This window comes from Jaculus jaculus, chromosome 8, assembly GCF_020740685.1.
Source record: "Jaculus jaculus isolate mJacJac1 chromosome 8, mJacJac1.mat.Y.cur, whole genome shotgun sequence".
NCBI lineage: Eukaryota > Metazoa > Chordata > Mammalia > Rodentia > Dipodidae > Jaculus > Jaculus jaculus.
In genome coordinates, this window is record NC_059109.1 from 85,025,530 (window position 1) to 85,044,453 (window position 18,924).

General features: G+C 41.2%; 1 protein-coding gene across 1 annotated transcript; it reads right to left on the minus strand.

Moving 5' to 3' along the window:
- Positions 1 to 2,626: 2,626 nt before the first annotated feature.
- LOC101617922 (transcription factor Spi-C-like) lies at positions 2,627 to 3,373 on the minus strand. The gene has a single exon (XM_004661447.2). The coding sequence runs from the start codon at positions 3,371 to 3,373 to the stop codon at positions 2,627 to 2,629; it is 747 nt and encodes a 248-aa protein (XP_004661504.2).
- Between the last annotated feature and the right edge of the window lie 15,551 nt (positions 3,374 to 18,924).

Here is an 18,924-nt window from a genome sequence, read left to right on the forward strand (position 1 = left end):
GAAGTAAAGAATCTCTACAATGAGAACGTTAAATCACTCAAGCGAGAAATTGCAGAAGACACTAGAAAGTAGAGAAACATCCCTTGTTCCTGGATTGGAAGAATCAATATTGTGAAAATGGCAATCTTACCTAAAGCAATCTACACATTTAATGCAATCCCTATCAAAATTCCAAAGGCTTTCTTCATGGAAATAGAAAAAACAATCCAAAAATTCATTTGGAATCACAAAAAAACCTCGGATATCTAAAATAATACTGAGCAACAAAAAAGAGGCTGGTGGTATCACCATACCTGATTTTAACCTATACTACAGAGCCATAGTAACAAAAACAGCATGGTACTGGCACAAAAGCAGGCATGTAGATCAGTGGAACAGAATAGAGGACCCAGATGTAAGCCCAAGTAGCTATAGCCACCTGATATTTGAAAAAAATGCCAAAAATACTCAGTGGAGAAGAGACAGCCTCTTCAGCAAATGGCGTTGGGAAAACTGGATATATATCTGCAGAAGGATGAAAATAGATTCTTCTCTCTCGCCATGCACAAGAATTAAGTCCAAATGGATTAAAGACCTTAACATCAGACCTGAAACTCTGAAACTGCTAGAGGTAAAAGTAGGGGAAACCCTTCAACATATTGGGCTTGGCAAAGACTTTCTGAATACTACCCCAATTGCTCAGGCAATAAAACCACAGATTAGGGCTGGAGAGATGCCTTAGCGGTTAAGCACTCGCCTGTGAAACCTAAGGACCCTGGTTCGAGGCTCAGTTCCCCAGGTCCCACGTTAGCCAGATGCACAAGGGGGCGCACGCGTCTGGAGTTCGTTTGCAGAGGCTGGAAGCCCTGGCGGGCCCATTCTCTCTCTCTCCCTCTATCTGTCTTTCTCTCTGTGTCTGTCGCTCTCAAATAAATAAATTGAAAAAAAAAATTAAAAAAAAACAAAAACAAAAAACCACAGATTAATCACTGAGACCTCATGAAATTACCAAGATTTTGCACTGCAAAGGACACAGTGAAAAAAGCAAAGAGGCAACTTACAGAATGGGAAAAAATCTTTGCCAGCTATATATCTGATAGAGGATTAATATCTAGGATATACAAAGAACTCAAAAAGTTAAATAATAAGGAATCAAACAAGCCAATCAAAAAATGGGCTATGGAGCTAAATGGAGAGTTCTCAAAGGAAGAAATACGAATGGCATATAAACATCTAAAAAAATGTTCTACGTCACTAGTCATCAGGGAAATGCAGATTAAAACTACATTGAGATTCCATCTCACTCCTGTCAGATTGGCCACCATCACGAAAACAAATGATCATATATGTTGGCAGGGATGTTGAAAAAGAGGAACCCTTCTATACTCCTGGTGGGAATGCAATCTGGTCCAGCCATTGTGGAAATCAGTGTGGAGGTTCCTAAAACAGCTAAAGATTGATCTACCATATGACCCAGCTATAGCACTCCTAGGCATATATCCTAAGGACTCATCTCATTTCCTTAGAAGTACGTGCTCAACCATGTCTATTGCTGCTCAATTTATAATACCTGGGAAATGGAACATGCCTAGATGTCCCTCAACTGATGAGTGGATAATGAAGATGTGGCACATTTATACAATGGAGTTCTACTCAGCAGTAAAGAAAAATGAAGTTATGAAATTTGCAGAAAAATGGATGGACCTGGAAAGTATAATACTAAGTGAGGTAACCCAGGCCCAGAAAGCCAAGCGCCACATGTTCTCTCTCATATGTGGATCCTAGCTACAGATGATTGGGCTTCTGCGTGAGAATGAAAATACTTTGTAGCAGAGGCCAGTAAGGTAAAAAGGAGACATAAAGTGTAGAGAAAGGAAGGGAGGAGGATACTTAATAGGTTGATACTGTATATATGTAATTACAATGATTGTAATGGGGAGGTAATATGATGGAGAATGGAATTTCAAATGGGAAAGTGTGGGGGTGGGGAAGGAGGGAATTACCATGGGATATATTTTATAATCATGGAAAATGTTAATAAGAATTAAAAAAATAAAAGAAAAAAAACCAAAAAAAAATTAAAGCCAATTAGCAATTATGGGTAATTCTCCTATTGTTAGAGGCTTAATGGAAGAATTCTACAGAATAAAAGAAATTCTTGTGAGTGCTTATTATTTCTCACAAATACCAGGCTGAGAGTTCCACATGGGAAAAAAGTGTAGAATGAAAATAATAAAAGTTCAATTAGTAATTTATATTCAGGTAATAACTAACATTTACCAGTATGTCAGCATTTTTTTTTTTCGTGTTTAGGGGACATTTATTTTGATCCACGGGGACAGGGCTGAGGCCATGGATATGGAGCTGTGGATATGTTAGGTAGCCGTCTTTGCCTTAAGAGAACAGTCCGGAAGCTTGCAATCCTTCTTTCTTTATTTTGAGAGAGAATGGGCATACCTGGTCCTCCTGCCACTGCAAACCAACTCCAGACACATGCACCACTTTGTGCATCTGGCTTTGCATGGGTACTGGGAAATCGAACCCAGGCTGTCAGGCTGTACAGAAAAGTGCCTTTAACTGCTGAGCCAACAACCCAACCCAGCTTGGAGTTTTTCTGAAGCCGAGGAAGGCAAGAAAGGAGCTAGGGTTAGCACGTGGGCAGGCTTGGCTCATGGTAATTGGCATATGCATAGTAGTTTCCATTCCAGTTGTTTAAACTGAGGTAGTCCTGACAGGGCTGGACATACTGTGAGTAGAAGATGTCTTTCCCCAGGAAGTGGGATGACGGCGACAGCCTCTGCAGGACAGCCTCGCTGAACTGGTAGGTCAGCTTTCTCTGGATTTTGGTGATTTCCCCAGTCCTTGCATAGTTCCTCAGGGCTTGGGCCATTTTCTGGTAAGTCATGGTCTTCCGGTTGCCTTTCCTCTTTCCCCAAAGCTCAGCAAGTTTTTCTTTGTTTTTTGATACAATCTGAAAGATACCTTTGGCTTTATCTACCCACTGAATGCAGGACATCATCTCAGGAGTACACAGGGACTCGAACAGGTATTCAAAGAGTCGCAGCTTCCTCCGGCCTTTTCCCCCTTTTTGCTGGAAGATGACAGGCTGTTCCAACTGGTTTTCAATTATGTTCTGCAGAGCTGGATGAGTGTTTTCTTCCAAACAGAAGTCCCCAGCAGTGTTCACTACAGTTCTCCAGTGACAGGCTGGCTCCTCGGCAGGCAATATTCCATAGTAGCTGGAATTGCTTCTGTTATGAGGGTAATGGTTAATGAAAGCCATGTAATTTTTGTAATCTGGGATATACTGAAGATCCCTGCTCGAGTGCTGCTGCATTACCTCAAAGGCATCTTCAAATGCTTGGCCCAATCTGTCTTGCTTGATACAACTCATTCTTCCCATCAAGTGATGATTCTTGAATTGAGGATGAAAATGGTAAATCAATTGCCTATCATGCAAAAAGCCCTGGACTCAATCCCAAATTCTGATTATCCAAGTCTAGAGCAGCTCCAGCTTGGGATATGTTGGAGTAGAGATGGACGGCATCCTTTTCCAGCATTTTTCTTTATCAGTCTTCACTTACTGTGTTGGATAATTGTTGATTTGATTTTTACAAATGTGGAAATTGAGCACAGGGTGTTTTTTTTTTTTTTTTAAACAAACTTATGAGTTGGAGAGGTCATTCAGTAGTTAAAGGCACTTACTTGCTTACAAAGTCTGGGGGCCTGGGCTGGATTCCCTAGTACCCACATAAAGTTAGATATACAAAGTGACACATATATATGGAGTTTGTTAGCACTGACAAGAGGCCTTGGCTCACCCATTCTCATCTCCTTTCTCTCCCCAACCCTCTCTCTTTGCAAATAATAAAAATTAAAAAAAAAAAAGAACTTGCCAAAGGGAGTAAGAAGCAGAACCAAGCTTTTGGTGTTCTTTGTCATCACCCTGGGAAGCTTCCCTTAGGTTAGACTTTTGTACAAAATAAAAACATGGACTATTTGCATGGTGTGATGGTACATGGCTGCACTTAGGAAGCTGAGGCAGGAGGATTTCAAATTCAAGGCTTGACTGAGCTATATAGGAGGTTCCAAACCAGGTTGGGCTACATAGCCAGACTTTATATCATAAAAACAAAAATGGGGCGTGGAGAAATGGCTCAGTAGTAAAGAGCACATCCTGTGCAAGCATAAGGGCCCATGGAGGCCTGGGAGACCACTCAAGTTCGACCCCCAGGACCCATATAACAGCTAGGTGCAGCCATGCTCATCTGTAACCCTGTCCTGAGGGGAGCAGAGACTGAAGAATTTCTGGGGCTTGTAAGCTCTGGTATCAGTAAGAGACTCAGGCTCAAGTAAGAACAGCATGGAAGAACAATGAAGGTGGGCACTCAATGATCCTTTATGAATAGCACCAGTGTACACACCCCACTGCAGGTGAGCACACAGGCAGCTATGTGGTCACACACATGTGCATACACCACCACATACACCACATAACAGTACCCCCCACAACGGCTCAGTTGGTAGAGTGCAGTACAAGGACCTGAGTTTGGATCCCATCTCCCATATAAAAACTGGGCATAGTGGCGTGCACCTGTAACCCCGGTGCTGGAGAGGCAAAGACAAGAGAACCTCTAGGACTTGCTTGTTAGCTAGTATAGTCTGATCAGTAAGCTCTACATTCAATGAGAGGTCCTATTTTTTGGTTTTTTTTTTCATTTTTTATTAGATATGGACATATTTAGAATGTAAACAACACATGTTGGCATCATCCTTTCCCACCTCCTTGTCCCTTTTCTGATGAGGCCTTCCTCCTTTGGGATGCAGGTCAACCCTATGGGGACTGTGGGTCATGCATTATGTGGGGAGAGACAATGTCTCTGTGCAAAATGTCCCACCACCATGTGGTTCTAACAATCTTTCTGCCCCCTCTTCCACAAAATTCCCTGAGCCATGCTGGGAGCAATTTAAGTCTACTTCAGGGATGGGCACTTAGGAGCTTCTGGATCTCTAGTTTGGTAGGTGTTGAGTGTTCTGAGTGTCTATCTTCATCACCCTTGTGCTGATATCAGATTCACTAAGACAGCAGCACTCTTGCTCATTTTCCCACTTCCTCTGTGGTTTCAGCTGGGGCCAGGGTGGAGTGGGCTCGGTTGTTTAATGTCCTCAGGTCCTGCTCCTGTCTGAAAAAGAGAAGCAGATTCTCCAACAGAGAATGAAGTTAGCACTGGTTAAATGGGTTAGCCATTATTAATTTAGAGAGAATTAAAAGGTTGTAGTCTAGTCTAAGATTAGTGGGAGCTTGACAGTGGAAGGCAGAATCATTATCTGGATATTATTCTGACTTGTTTCTTAGTTCTAGATATGGTTTCCTTTCCACTGAGCAGATCTGTTAGCCAATCCAAGAGCAGTTGGTTACCCATCATGTCTGTGTGCCACTACTGCACTTGTGTGAGCATCATGTCAGGTTGTTCACTTCTGAGTTGTTTAGACCTGGAGTTTCTTGGATAGATGTTGTTTTTTAAAAGTAAGATGGAGAGCAACTGTGGAAAGCACCTAATGTTGACTTCTGTCTGGCCTCTGCATGCATGCACACACATAGAAGGTGACTTTGGGATTTTATAATCCAGCTTCACTTGCCAGTGCTAGCTAGCTCACTATTGCTGTTTCTTCCCTGATGATATGACAAGATGTGATGTCTGGATGCCTGGTCCTGTTATGCTTTCCCTGCCATGATGAAACTTCCTATGGAAATAACCCTTTCCTCCCATAAGCTGCTTCTTGTTTGGTGTTTTATTTAAGCAACAAAGAGGTAACTGCTATAAGAAGTCACTGAAATCTGGATTCTCATTGTGGCATCCAAAATAAGAAATATGTTGACACTTGGTGGGAACCAGGCAGACTTCAAGCAGGGAAACTTTAAAAAAAATTTTTTTTTGATAATTCTCATATGCATGCATAATATATTTTTATCATAATACCCTCCCACTACCTTCATTCATCCCCTTCTTCTGAGCCCTTTCTTATTTCCAATGAGAAGCTCTTTAAAGGGAAGAAAAATGAGGCACATGCATCTATCTGCCTGGAATTTGTTAGAAGTCTGTGCTTCCCCCTTTATCTCCACCTGTGCTTTCCAGGAGTCCATGCTCTGGGAAAGCATGACTGAGTATCTGACATTCTGGGCACACTTAGATGTCCTGAACCCATATCCCCAGGGTGGCATTTGTTCAATCCCAAGGCTTCCCAAGGTGAGTGCCTGCCCCTCATCATAGAGACAAAACTTTCTTCTAGATGTTTGGAGTCTTATTAGCTTGGTGAAACTTGCAGAAGAAAGATGGAGAAGAGATCACTGGACACATTGATGGTACATTGTGGCCTCTGCCACTGTGGGATTGGAGATGTATGTGAACTGGGGTTGTCCTATGCCTTGGCTCACTGTTTGGTAGGTACATGATGTTTGGCAAATTACTTTAGTTCTGGAAGCCAGGAAATGATGTGGAAAATGAGTCACTGTGAGCTGTGTGTCTGAGGTGACTAATTCGCTCTTTGGGGAGCTTTACCTGGAGCCATCATGCTGTGGAAAAGATTCACTGTGGTACCAGTTACAGTTTGAAGAGAAAATGTTCCCCACAGACTTTGTTTTAACACTTGGTCCCTCACTGGTAACACTGTTTGGGAGATGTGGCATGCTTTCAGCTGTGTCTTTGGGAGCTTAACTTTTATAGCCTGGCTCTGGTTCCAACCCAACCTCTCTGCTTTGTAATACAAGATGTGAACAAGCCACACAGCACATTCCCCCACCACAGGTGGAGCTACTCCAGTCACAGTGGACTTATACTCTGGAGCTGTCAGCCAAAAACCTCTGAAAGAAGCAGGAGCCTGCAGCCCTCAGAGCCTCTCCTCAGCTCTGTGGGGTGGCAAATGGACTGAGGCCTGCATGATGGGCTCACGTGTCTAAAGAGAAATGTGAGGTCCCAGCTGAGTCCTGGAGGGAAATCTTGGGAGAGCAGACAGGCCCTTTGAGGGTTCCCCCAGAGCATACCCTTTAGGAAGAACCTGGTTCCACATGGCTTCCAGACATGATGCCTGAGTGGAGCCTTCCTTAACTCCTGAGAGACTGCCATGATTGTCCTGAGCCTCCCTGTCCCTCCCTGTCCAGGGATGCTCTGTCATGGGGAGCCCTGGATCTTTAGCAGGTGGCTCTATCTCACCTGGGAAGGAACAAGCAAAGCCAGGCCAGGGTGATGAGATGGTAGGAAGTTCTGGTTGTTACAATTCCCTAGAGTTTAAGGAAAAAACATTATGTTGTCATACTGTGTAGAAGCTTCTATATAGTCCAAATACATGTTCACTGAATTGAACTGTAGTTATCAGTAAAAACCATAAATGCAATATATAATATGTCCTTAATATTAAATTTTTTCCTATTTAAAAATCAAGGTTAAAAAAAATCAAGGTTGCTTTATATGCAACAAAATTCATCCTTTTCATATATGGTTCATTTGAATGTAACCATGACCACAGTCCACACAGAAAATGACTCCATAACATCTCAAAATTTCCCAGCACTGCACTTTTGCAGGCAGGGCCAGCTCTATAATTTGTAAAGTCCCATGCAAAATACCAGGGAAAGGGCCACTGAGGGAACTTAAATGCAAACCTTTTAATTTTTTCCGCAATCTTTCCTGACTAGTAGTTATTTTTATTTTTAATGATCTCAGTAAAAAAAGAAATTTAAAATTTACATTAGCATAATTTTATCACTTTATCTTTGTATTGTATAACTCCAGTTATTTTGTTTTGTTTTCTTTTTCAAGGTAGGTTCTCACTCTAGTTCAGGCTGACCTGGAATTCAATTTGTAGTACTAGGCTGGCCTTGAACTCATGGCCATCCTCCTACCTCTGTCTCCCAAGTGCTGAGATTAAAGGTGTACACCACCATACCTGGCTAATTCCAGTTTTGAATGTGAATATAAGAACATTTAACTGGAGCCATCATGCTGTGGAAAAGATGCACTGTGGTACCAGTTACAGTTTGAAGAGAAAATGTTCCCCACAGACTTTGTTTTAACACTTGGTCCCTCACTGGTAACACTGTTTGGGAGATGTGGCTGGTGTGTAGAATTATTAAACCAATTTATACTTCATGACTGGTATATAACATGCCTGTCTCCTTCTTGCTAGAAGAATAGAACACCGCACAAAGTTATCTTGTTTATTTTTATTTCACTTTCTGTTTTTAAAATATCTATTTATTTATGAGATGCACAGAAAGAGAGAGAGAATGCAAATGGGCACACCAGGGTATTTAGCCACTGGAAACAAACTCCAGATGCATGCACCACCATGGGCATCTGGTTTATATGGGTTCTGGGGAATGGAAGCTGGGTCCTTAGGCTTTACAGGTAACTGCCTTAACCATTGAACCATTTCTCTATCCCTTTATTTCACTTTCTGATGCAAGTTCTTTTTACCAAAACTCTACAAAGCCAGCAGGTTTTGTACATGCTTAAAAACACACATTTATTTGCTTTGAGTTGTCTCTGTGGTCCCATATATCATGGGTCCAGAATTCCGTGCTTGTGAAATATCACAAAACATTGTATGTGAATGGGCAGCAAGGGATGGGGGACAGTAGGAGTGTTACATGAAACTTCTGTGTTCATGTACACACTTCAGTGATCCAGCAGACTTTGCTTACAAGTTGACAGAACTATTTCAGCCCCAGGACTCTTACTGATGAAGTTGTAGCCAACCTTCCCTTCCTCTGCTTCTAGTCTCCTCTTGTCCCCTCCCCTTTCCTCTCCTGTCCTGTCATATCCTGCCTCTTTCTCTCTCTCTTTTGAGACAGTGTCTTATTGTGTGTCTGAAGTTGGCCTTGAATTTTCTATATAGCCTAGGCTGGCCTTAAACTCAGGATCCCCCTACCTCCATCTCCCAAGTTCTGGGACAATGGGGATGTACCACCTTACCCAGTTTTGCTTTCTACCTTTTTAAGGATGAAATACAAGTGAAACCACACAGCATCCTTTTATGCATTTGAAATTCATCTGTGGTGCTCAGGACCCTCTTCTTTAGATTTACCACAATTTATTTATCCACCCCAGCTGAGAACAAACTCAATAGCACTTAAGGCTTTGATGGATCATCTCAATTCTCAACTTGATTGGAACTAGAATCATCTGGGAGCAAATCTCTGGGCATGTCTGTGAGGGAGTTTGTAACTGAGGTGCCCGCTCTGACTGTGGGTGCCACTATTCCATAGGCTGGGGTCCTGGCCTAAAAGAAAAGAGAAGAGAATGAGCTGAACATCTGTACTCATCTCTGGGCTCCTGACTGCAGCAGTGTGTCCAGCTCTCTTCATGCTCCTGCCTCCTGCCTTGGTGGACTGCTATAACCTGGGAGAAACCCTTCCCTCCTCAAGCTGATTCTTGTCCTATATTTTGTTACAGCAAGGGGAAAATCATTGGTACAGAAGGGCATTTCAGTTCTTCTTTTTAACAAGTTTTTAAGTTTTAATCCCAGCACTTGGGAGGCAGAGGTAGGAGGATCGCTGTGAATCTGAGGCTACCCTAAGACTATATAGTGAATTCCAGGTCAGCCTGAGCTAGAGTGAGACCTTACCTTGAAAAACAACAACAAAAAAATTATTTGCAAGGAGAGAGGGAGAGAAAGAATGAGAGAGAATGGGCAGGGCCTCTAGCCACTGGAAACAAGCTTCAGATGCATGCTTCATGTACCTGGCTTTATGTGGGTATTGAGAAATCAAACCCAGGTCCTTAGGCTTTGCATGAAAGTGCCTTAATTGAAGAGCCATCTGCCCAGCCTGATTTCTGTTCTCTAAATCTTTAGGTTAACTAAGTTTTCTTGGTGTACAGGGGCAGATCTTGGTCACAACCACCCATCATTTATCTCCTTTCAGGTTTTTTGTTGTTGTTGTTGTTGTGGCTTTCTCTCTTCCTTTAGGTAGGGAACTTCAGGTAAGGAGGAAGGCAAGGAATGGAAGGGGTATACTTCATGGAAAAACACGTTGTCAGTAGAAATCATATATCTTATGTAAGAAAGGATTGCCTTAGGTAAGCATGTTTGAGGGAATGCAGGCTTCTTACTTCACCAGTTAAGTGTATTTTTTATTTGTCTTTTATTGTGGTGTTGAGGATTGAACCTAGGGCCTCACACATGCCAGGCAAACATCATTCCACTGAGTACTGAGCTCTGTCACAGGCCCCACCCACTTTGTGGTGAGCCCTCTGCTCCAGTCCTGTGATTCCAAGAACACTGTAGGTGAGGGACTCAGAACTCTCACCACCCTGGTGTCCTGAGGCAGGGTTCAGAGCTCCCTAGTCAGCTCTTGCTAGGCTGGCTCCCAGGGCCTTGCTGTTACTTAGAGGGTGATCCAGCCAGAACAGTGAGTAGAAGGGGATTCAATAAGTCACTAAACAAGACTCAGTGGTTGATGTACTATGCTAAAGCCATCTAAAGTGGCCTCACCATAGCCCATCAATATTCATCAGTAATTCTGTCTATGAGCTTCCTCTTGCAAGCTCCCATGCATCTTCACCTAAGACAGCATGCTTGACTGTAGACAGCACTGGTTATACATGGTAAATACCCGTCCTCCATGAAATAGTTAATTCTGGTGTGGTCTGTACAGGCTCCCAGATATCCAGCAAGCCCGAGCTCTAGATGTCCACATGGTAATTTTCTCACACCAGGGTCTGACTCTCTTCCCTTTTAACTCACTTTTCCACTTCCCAGCCAGTACTTTCTGGGATCACCTCCCAAACTATGTTCTTTGGGGTCTTTCCTTCAGGGGGCGCTCAGGGTAATAGAATGGAAGAAAGTCCCTAACAAGGAGTTCAGGACTTTCTTTGTCTAACAGGCTCTGCTCCATGGTGGTTTGTATTCTGTCTGTATGAACAGGCCCGCAGCTGCTGTCTCCCTGTTCTGGAGCTCCACTGTGTATGGTTAAAGAGGATCTTGTCTTCTCACTGTTCTGGTTAGTTTAACATGAGTGCAATTGCTGGCACACACCAACACCTCAATCATTGTCACTGGTTTTGTTTTTCTTTTTGTGGAAAGGCTTATTAGAGGAAGTTTATCATATCAGAGAAGGACCACTGAAGCCAGAAAGGGACTTCAGCTTCTAAGGAAAAAAAGAAGCTTCTTGCTGTTTATTACTTTTAGGAGAATGGAGGAAAGGCTATATCTTAGAAACCACTAGCAGGACCTAAGGCCATAACTTCAGGTGGCCTAGGGTTTTCCTGGCAACAGGGGTAAGGGTTGAGATGAGCCAAGAAAGCAAGTAATTAGGAGCAAGTTATAATTCAAGGTTGACTCAGCTCGGTAGCAAGTGGGGCTCTTAAAGTGACTTCATGTGTTCTAACATTCTACACTTTTGCTTACATAAAAATAAAAAAGGAATAGATGGATGACTTCATAGAAAAGAACATGGAGGGGAAGGCCTATGAGATGGAGGATGTTGCATTCACATCTTTGGCTTATTCCAGCTGAAATGGGGAATCACTGGACTAGGGTGTGGCCTCCTCATCTCATGGTGGGGAGTCAGTTGCTATTGTTTGGGTCAGGGGCGGATATCTATCTGAACAATATTGTACACCTGTGTCCATGTGGCATGTTGGATGGTAGTCTGGACTGGCAAATGGACTAGAGATGTTGCTGCTTTTGTATACTTGCTGTGCTCATTGTCTCTTCTGCCCATCATGCCGTAAGAGGATCTAATAGTGTTGGCCACCTCTTGTGAACAACAGGTGTAGCTGCCATTCTGGGTGGTTGGAAGACCAGTATCAAGGCACTGGCAGATTCAACGGGGTTGTGAGGGGAGCTTTCTGCTTCTGCCGTGGCTTCTTGCTGCCACTGTACCTCACATGGCAAGAGGCCAGAAGCGAACACTCAGTGTTCCTGTTGGTGAGGATGAAGCAGTGACAGAGATTCGAGGGATGAGTCTAAAGAGCCAGCTAGGCAGTGCAGAAACCTAAATGACACTCAGGGAGGTCAAGACATGCCTCACATGCTTGCTGTTCTCTTCTCTGGATGATCTTATTTTATTTTCTCTTCTGGGAAGGGAAAAGTAGAATTTTAAGTGTGCATATCTACCTAAATACTCTCTAGGTCATTAATCTTTGTGGTTTTAAATCTTGTTTTCCTAAAAATCAACTTGGGAAAGGAAGGGAAGACTCTGGTAGGTATGGCCTTCCCTGAATATTATCATGGGCTTCTCCCTGAGGGTTCCTCATATAAAAACACACGAGGCCACTCTGAGAGCCCCACTTGCCGCCCTAGATGAGGCAGCCTTCAATTAAACTTTACTCTTGTGCTGGGGAGATGGCTCAGTAGTTGAAAGCACTTTCTTACAAAGCCTGACAGTCTGAAGTTCTATTCCTCAGTAATAGTAAGTTCTATTCCTCACATAAAGTCAGACAAGCGTGCACCCATAGTTTGTTTGCAGTGGCAGGAGACTCTCGTGCATTCATATTCTCTCTCAAATAAATAAACAAATAAATAAAACTTTATTCTTATCTGTTTGCCTTCCTGCCTCCCCATAACTTACACCCCTGGTAAAACAGCCCCTACTTGCAAGGGAAATGTTAGGCCACCTGAAGTTATGTCCAGGTTCCTATCTAGTGACTCCTAGCACATAGGCTGAGTCACATGGAGTAGAGATTTCCCCCCTCCTCAGAAAAATGGCTAGCTCACTGTCGGCTTTGTTAGTGGGCCAGCACAGTCTTCTCTTTGGTTCCTCTTCTGCCTGCTGGCTGGCTCTCTGTGCTACTCACCGTCCTTGTGATGCTGCTCTTGTTCCTCTGGCCTCCCTATGTTGGCAGTTTCACTTCTTCTGTGCCAGAGATACACTCCTGGGTTCCTGGATTAAACCTCAGTTCTTCAGAGTGCAGACTGCCAACACTGAGCAGGTTGGTGGCTGAAGAAGGCCTGCTTTGCCACAAGGCATCTCTGTTCACTCTTTTAATGCAGCAGAGAGAGGAGACACAATTTGTTTCTTCTTCCTCATCCACAATAACAGCCTTTCACAGAATGTCATGCTCAGAGACTAGTGTGACTCCTGGACAAGAACTTGAGTGCAATATCAGTTCATATATCAATATCAATGCAATACTCCAGTTTCTAGCCATTTGACCATATAGAAGCTCCATGTTTGTCTATGAAAGAGAAAAATTCATAGAAACTTCTAGACTGTTTATTACTTTTGAAGAATAACTCTAAATTTATTATTAGTGGGCACTTTCCAGAAATTGACCATACCTGATATCTAGGGCAACAATCAGAACACTAATAAGCTGGGCATGTCGGCACATACTTATCATCCTATCACTTGGGAGGTGAAAGCAGGAGAATTGAGAGTTTGAAGCTAGCCTAGGCTATAGCAAGACTTTTGTCACCCCCCTCCACCAAATAAAAATATTCTATTTTTTATTTATTTTTTACCAGTAGATACAAACTATAATTGTAATAGGCCTCCACAAAGGAAGACTACATACTTTTTGAAAAGATACTATACTTTGAATCAGATTTCAATGTATATAAAGCATTATCTGTTGTATTTTTTAAAATATATATATATATATAATATATATTTGTATACACACACACATATATATATGTATATGTACATGTATATGTATATTTCGTTGACAAAATCTACACTTACAGACAACAAACCATGGTATTTCTCTCCCCTCCCCTCCCCTGCCCCCTTTCCCCTTCATAACTCTGCTCTCCATCACATCCCTTACCTCCCTCCATTAGTCTCTCTTTTAATTGATGTCATCATCTTTTTCTTCTATTATGAGGGTCTTGTGTAGGTATTGATAGGCACTGTGAGATCTTGGATATTGAGGCCAAATTCTGTCTGGATAGTTGTATGTAAGGAATGATACCCTTCCTTTGGCTCTTACATTCTTTCTGCAACCTCTTCAACAATGGACCCTGTGCCTTGGAGGGTGTGAGATTTTTCAGTGCTGGACACTCCTCCATCCCTTCTTCTCAGCACTGTGTTGCCTTTTGGGTCATCCCAGTGATCATCACCATCTGAAAAGAGAAGATTATGTAAGCAAAAGTGAGAGTAGCATTATAATATGAATATTAAGTGTAATGCTTTCAGGGCAATTTGGTGAGAGTAATATACACATTGATCCAGACAAGAGCAGGCTTTATACCCCTAAGGCTCATGACCTCCCCTGCCATAGGCTTTTGATTAGGTTTTCAGTACTAGGCATGTATTCCCTCCCATAGAGCGGGCCTTCAGTCCAATTAGAGAGCAGTTGGTTTCCCCCAGCGCAGACATGCCACTATTGCACTCATTCAGTCATTTGGCCTGTCTGGCCAAACTTGAGGTTTCCAGTGTCCTTCACCGCCGATGACTTCTGTGTCCTCATGTATATGGTGCAGCTTTTCCTAGCTTTCAGTTGGCTGGGCTACAGGGAGAAGGTTTTCTGCTCAGCACCAACTTGATTTCTCAGTGACTTTGCTGCTCAGCCATGTGAAATCTTCAGCAATAGGGTCTTACCATCACTTTCTCATGGAGAACCAAGGGACTTGGCAATATAATGTTTTGGAAGCATCAGGGACATCCCTGGCCAACAACTCACTGGAAGCTATCCCATCCCAGGCACTGAAAATTTTCTAGTAACAATCTATGGCTTCTGGATCTGCCATTATTTAAGAAAGTATATTTTCATATGTCTTATTCAGAATATCTTGAATTTTGATTGACCCTCCCCACTACCTTTCTTTTATACAATCTCTTCCCCTGACCTCACTTAGGCCTTTCCCCTCCCTGTAATCTGTTCTTCTACTTACATATATTCAATACCATCCTCGTTAGAGCTTCCCTCTTCTCCCTATCTTATAGCCTTTTTCTAGTTTATGGGCCTCTGCTAATGATTTTTGGTTATATATCACACACGCATCAATACATTTGTAGCTAGGATCAACATATAAGAGAGAACATGGGATATTTGGCTTTCTGGGCCTGGGTTACCTCACTGAGTATAATCCTTTCCAGATCCATCCATTTCCCTGAAAATTTCATAATTTCATTTTTCATTACTGCTGAATAGAACTCCATTGTGTAGATGTACCACATCTTTATTATCCATTCATCTGTGGATGGACATTTAGGCTGGTTCCATTTCCTAGCTATTGTAAGTAGAGCAGCAATAAACATGGTTGTACAAGTTTTTCTAAGGTAGTGAGAAGAGTCATTAGGATATATGTCTAGTATGCTATAGCTAGATCATATGTCAAATCTATTTTTAGTTGTATCAAGAGCCTCCACACTGGTTTCCACAATGGCTGGACCAGATTACATTCCTACCACCAGTGCAGAAGGGTTCCTCTTTTACCACATCATCACCAACATTTATTGTCATTTGTTTTCTTCTTTTTTTGTGTGTGTTTGTTTTTTTGAGGTAGGGTCTCACTCTAGCCCAGGCTGACCTGGAATTCACTATGGAGTATCACAGTGGCCTTGAACTCATGGAAATCCTCCTACCTCTGCCTCCAAGTGCTAGGACTAAAGGCGTGTGCCATCATGCCTGGTGGTTATTTGTTTTCTTAATGGTAGCCATTCTGACGGGATAGAGATGGAATATCAAGGTAGTTTTAATTTGCGTTTCCCTGATGGCTAAGGATGTAGAACACTTCTTTAGATGTTTATATACCATCTGTATTTCTTCTGGTGAGAACTCTCTATTTAGTTCCATAGCCCATTTTTTGACTGGGTTGTTTGATTTCTTATTGTTCTGTTTTTGAGTTCTTTGTATATTCTGGATATTAATCCTCTGCAGATGTGTAGCTGGCAAAGATTTTCTCCCATTCTATGAGTTTTCTCTTTGCTCTATTCACATAGTCCTTTGCTGTACAAAAACTTTGTAATTTCATAAATTCCAGGAGTTGACTAGTGATTTTATTTTCTGAGAAATTGGGGTTATATTCAGAAAGTCATTAAAATACCAATATGTTGAAGGGTTTCCCCTACCTTTACCCTAGCAATTTCAGAGTTTTAGTTGTGATATTAAGGTCCATGATCCACATGGATTTGATTCTCATACATGGAGAAAGACAAGGATATATTTTCTTAATATTTAACTTTTTGAGTTCTTTGTATATCCTGGATATTAATCCTTTATCAGATATATAGATGGCAAAGATTTTTTTCCCATTTTGTAGGTTGCCTCTTTGCTTCATTCAGTGGCCTTTGCAGTACAAAATCTTTGTAATTTCATGAGGTCCCAGTGGTTAATCTGTGGTTTTATTGCCCGAGCAATTGGGATTATATTCAGAAAGTCTTTGGCAAGACCAATATGTTGAAGGGTTTCCCAACTTTTTCCTCTAGCAATTTCAGAGTTTCAGGTCTTATGTTAAGGTCTTTAGTCCATTTGGATTTAATTCTTGTGCATGGAGAGAGAGAAGAATCTGTTTTCATCCTTCCATAGATACATATCCCGTTTTCCCAGCACCATTTGCGGAAGAGGCTGTCTTTTCTCCAATGAGTATTTTTGGCATTTTTATCGAATATCAGGTGGCTATAGCTACCTGGATTATATCTGGGTCCTCTATTCTGTTCCATTGATCTACATATCTGCTTTTGTGCCAGTACCATGCTGTTTTTGTTACTATGGCTCTGTAGTATAGGTTTAAATCAGGTATGGTGATACCACCAGCCTTATTTTTGTTCCTCAGTATTATTTTAGATATTCGAGTTTTTCTGTGATTCCAAATAATTTTTGGATTGTTTTTTCTATTTCCATGAAGAATGCCTTTGGAATCTTGATAGTGATTGCATTGAATGTGTAGATTGCTTTTGGTAAGATTGCCATTTTCACAATATAGATTCTTCCAATCCAGGAACAAGGGATGTTTTTCCATTTCCTAGTGTCTTCTGCAATTTCTTGCTTGAGTGTTTTATAGTTTTCATTGTAGAGATCCTTTACTTTCTTGGTTAGGTTTATTCCAAGGTACCTTATTTTCTTTGATGCAATTGTGAATGGGAGTGATTCTCTGATTTCATCCTTTGAATATTTGTTGTTAGCATATAGGTATGCTTCTGATTTCTGTGTATTTATTTTGTATCCTGCTACATAGCTGTAGGTGTTTATCAGCTCTAACAGTTTGCTGGTAGAGTCTTTAGGGTCCTTTATATATAGAATCATGTCATCTGCAAATAATGATAACTTGATCTCTTCCTTTCCAACTTGTATCCCTTTTATGTGTGACTCTTGCCTTATTGCTATGGCTAAGACTTCCAAAACCATATTAAGTAAAAGTGGGGACAGTGGACACCCTTGTCTTGTTCCTGATTTTAGTGGAAAAGCTTCCAGTTTTTCCCCATTTAGTAATATGTTGGCTGTAGGCTTGTCATAAATAGCTTTTATTATATTGAGATATGTTCCTTCTATTCCCAGTCTCTGTAGGACTTTTATCATGAAGGTATATTGGATTTTGTCAAATACTTTCTCTGCATCTAATGAGATGACCATATGATTTTTGTCCTTCAGTCCATTTATATAATGTATTACATTTATCAATTTGCATATGTTGAACCATCCCTGCATCACTGGGATAAAGCCTACTTGGTCAGGGTGAATGATCTTTCTGGTATATTCTTGTATTCTGTTTGCCAATATTTTGTTGAGAATGTTTGCATCTATGTTCATGATGGAGATTGGTCTGTAATTTTTTGTTTTTGTTCTATCTTTGCCTGGTTTTGGTATCAGGGTAATGCTGGCTTCATAGAAGGAAATTGTTAGGATTCCTTCTTTTTCTCTTTTATGGAAAAATTTAAGAAGCAGTGGCATTAGTTTTTCCCTGAAGGTCTTTTAAAATTCAGCAGTGAATCCATCTGGACCTGGGCTTTTTTTAGTTGAGAAATTTTTGATAACTGTTTGGGTCTCCATAATTGCTATAGGTCTATTTAAGTGATTAATGTCATCTTGATTTAATTTAGGTAGGTCATATAAATCAAGGAAATCATCCATTTCTTTCAGATTTTCATACTTTGTGGAGTATATGCTTTTATAGTATATCCCTATGATTTTTTTGAATTTCTCTGGCATATGTTGTGATGTTACCTTTTTCATCTCTAATTTTATTAATTTGTGTCTCTTCTCTCTTTCTTTCGGTCAGATTTGCTAAGGGTTTCTCGATCTTGTTTATCCTTTCAAAGAACCAACTCTTTGCTTCATTGATTCTTTGGATTTTTTTTTGTTTCTATTTCATTAATTTCTGCCCTAACCCTTATTATTTCTTCCCGTCTACTGATTTTTGGTTTGCCTTGTTCTTCTTTTACCAAGGCTTTAAGGTGAAGCATCAGGTCATTTACTTGAGACCTTTCTAATTTCTTAATATAGGCACTTAAAGCTATTAATTTACCTCTTAGAACTGCCTTCATTGTGTCCCAGAGATTTTGGTATGTTGTGTTCTCATTATCATTTGACTCTATAAATTTTTTGATTTTCTTCTTGATTTCTTCATTGACCCATTCATCACTTAGTAATGTATTGTTTAGCTTCCATGATTTTGTGTATGCTCTATAGCCTTTCTTGCTATTGATTTGTAGTTTGATTCCATTGTGGTCTGATAGAATGCAAGGAATTATTTCAATTTTCCTGAATTTGTTAAGGTTTGCTTTGTGTCATAATGTGTGGTCTATTTTAGAGAATGTTCCATGTGTGGCTGAAAATAATGTATATTCTGTAGCATTTGGATGAAATGTCCTGTATATATCTCTTAGGTCCATTCCTTCTATGACCTCATTTAGTACAGATGCCTCTCTGTTTATTTTTTCCTGGGATGACCTGTCAATTGATGAGAGTGGGGTGTTGAAGTCAGCCACTACTACTGTGTTTGGTGTTATCTGTGACCTTAGCTCTAATAGTGTTTGTTTGATGAATTTGGGAACCCCCA

Coding starts and splice junctions, on each gene's coding strand:
- LOC101617922 (XM_004661447.2), bottom strand. CDS start 3,373: ATGAGTTGTATCAAGCAAGACAGATTGGGCCAAGCATTTGAAGATGCC.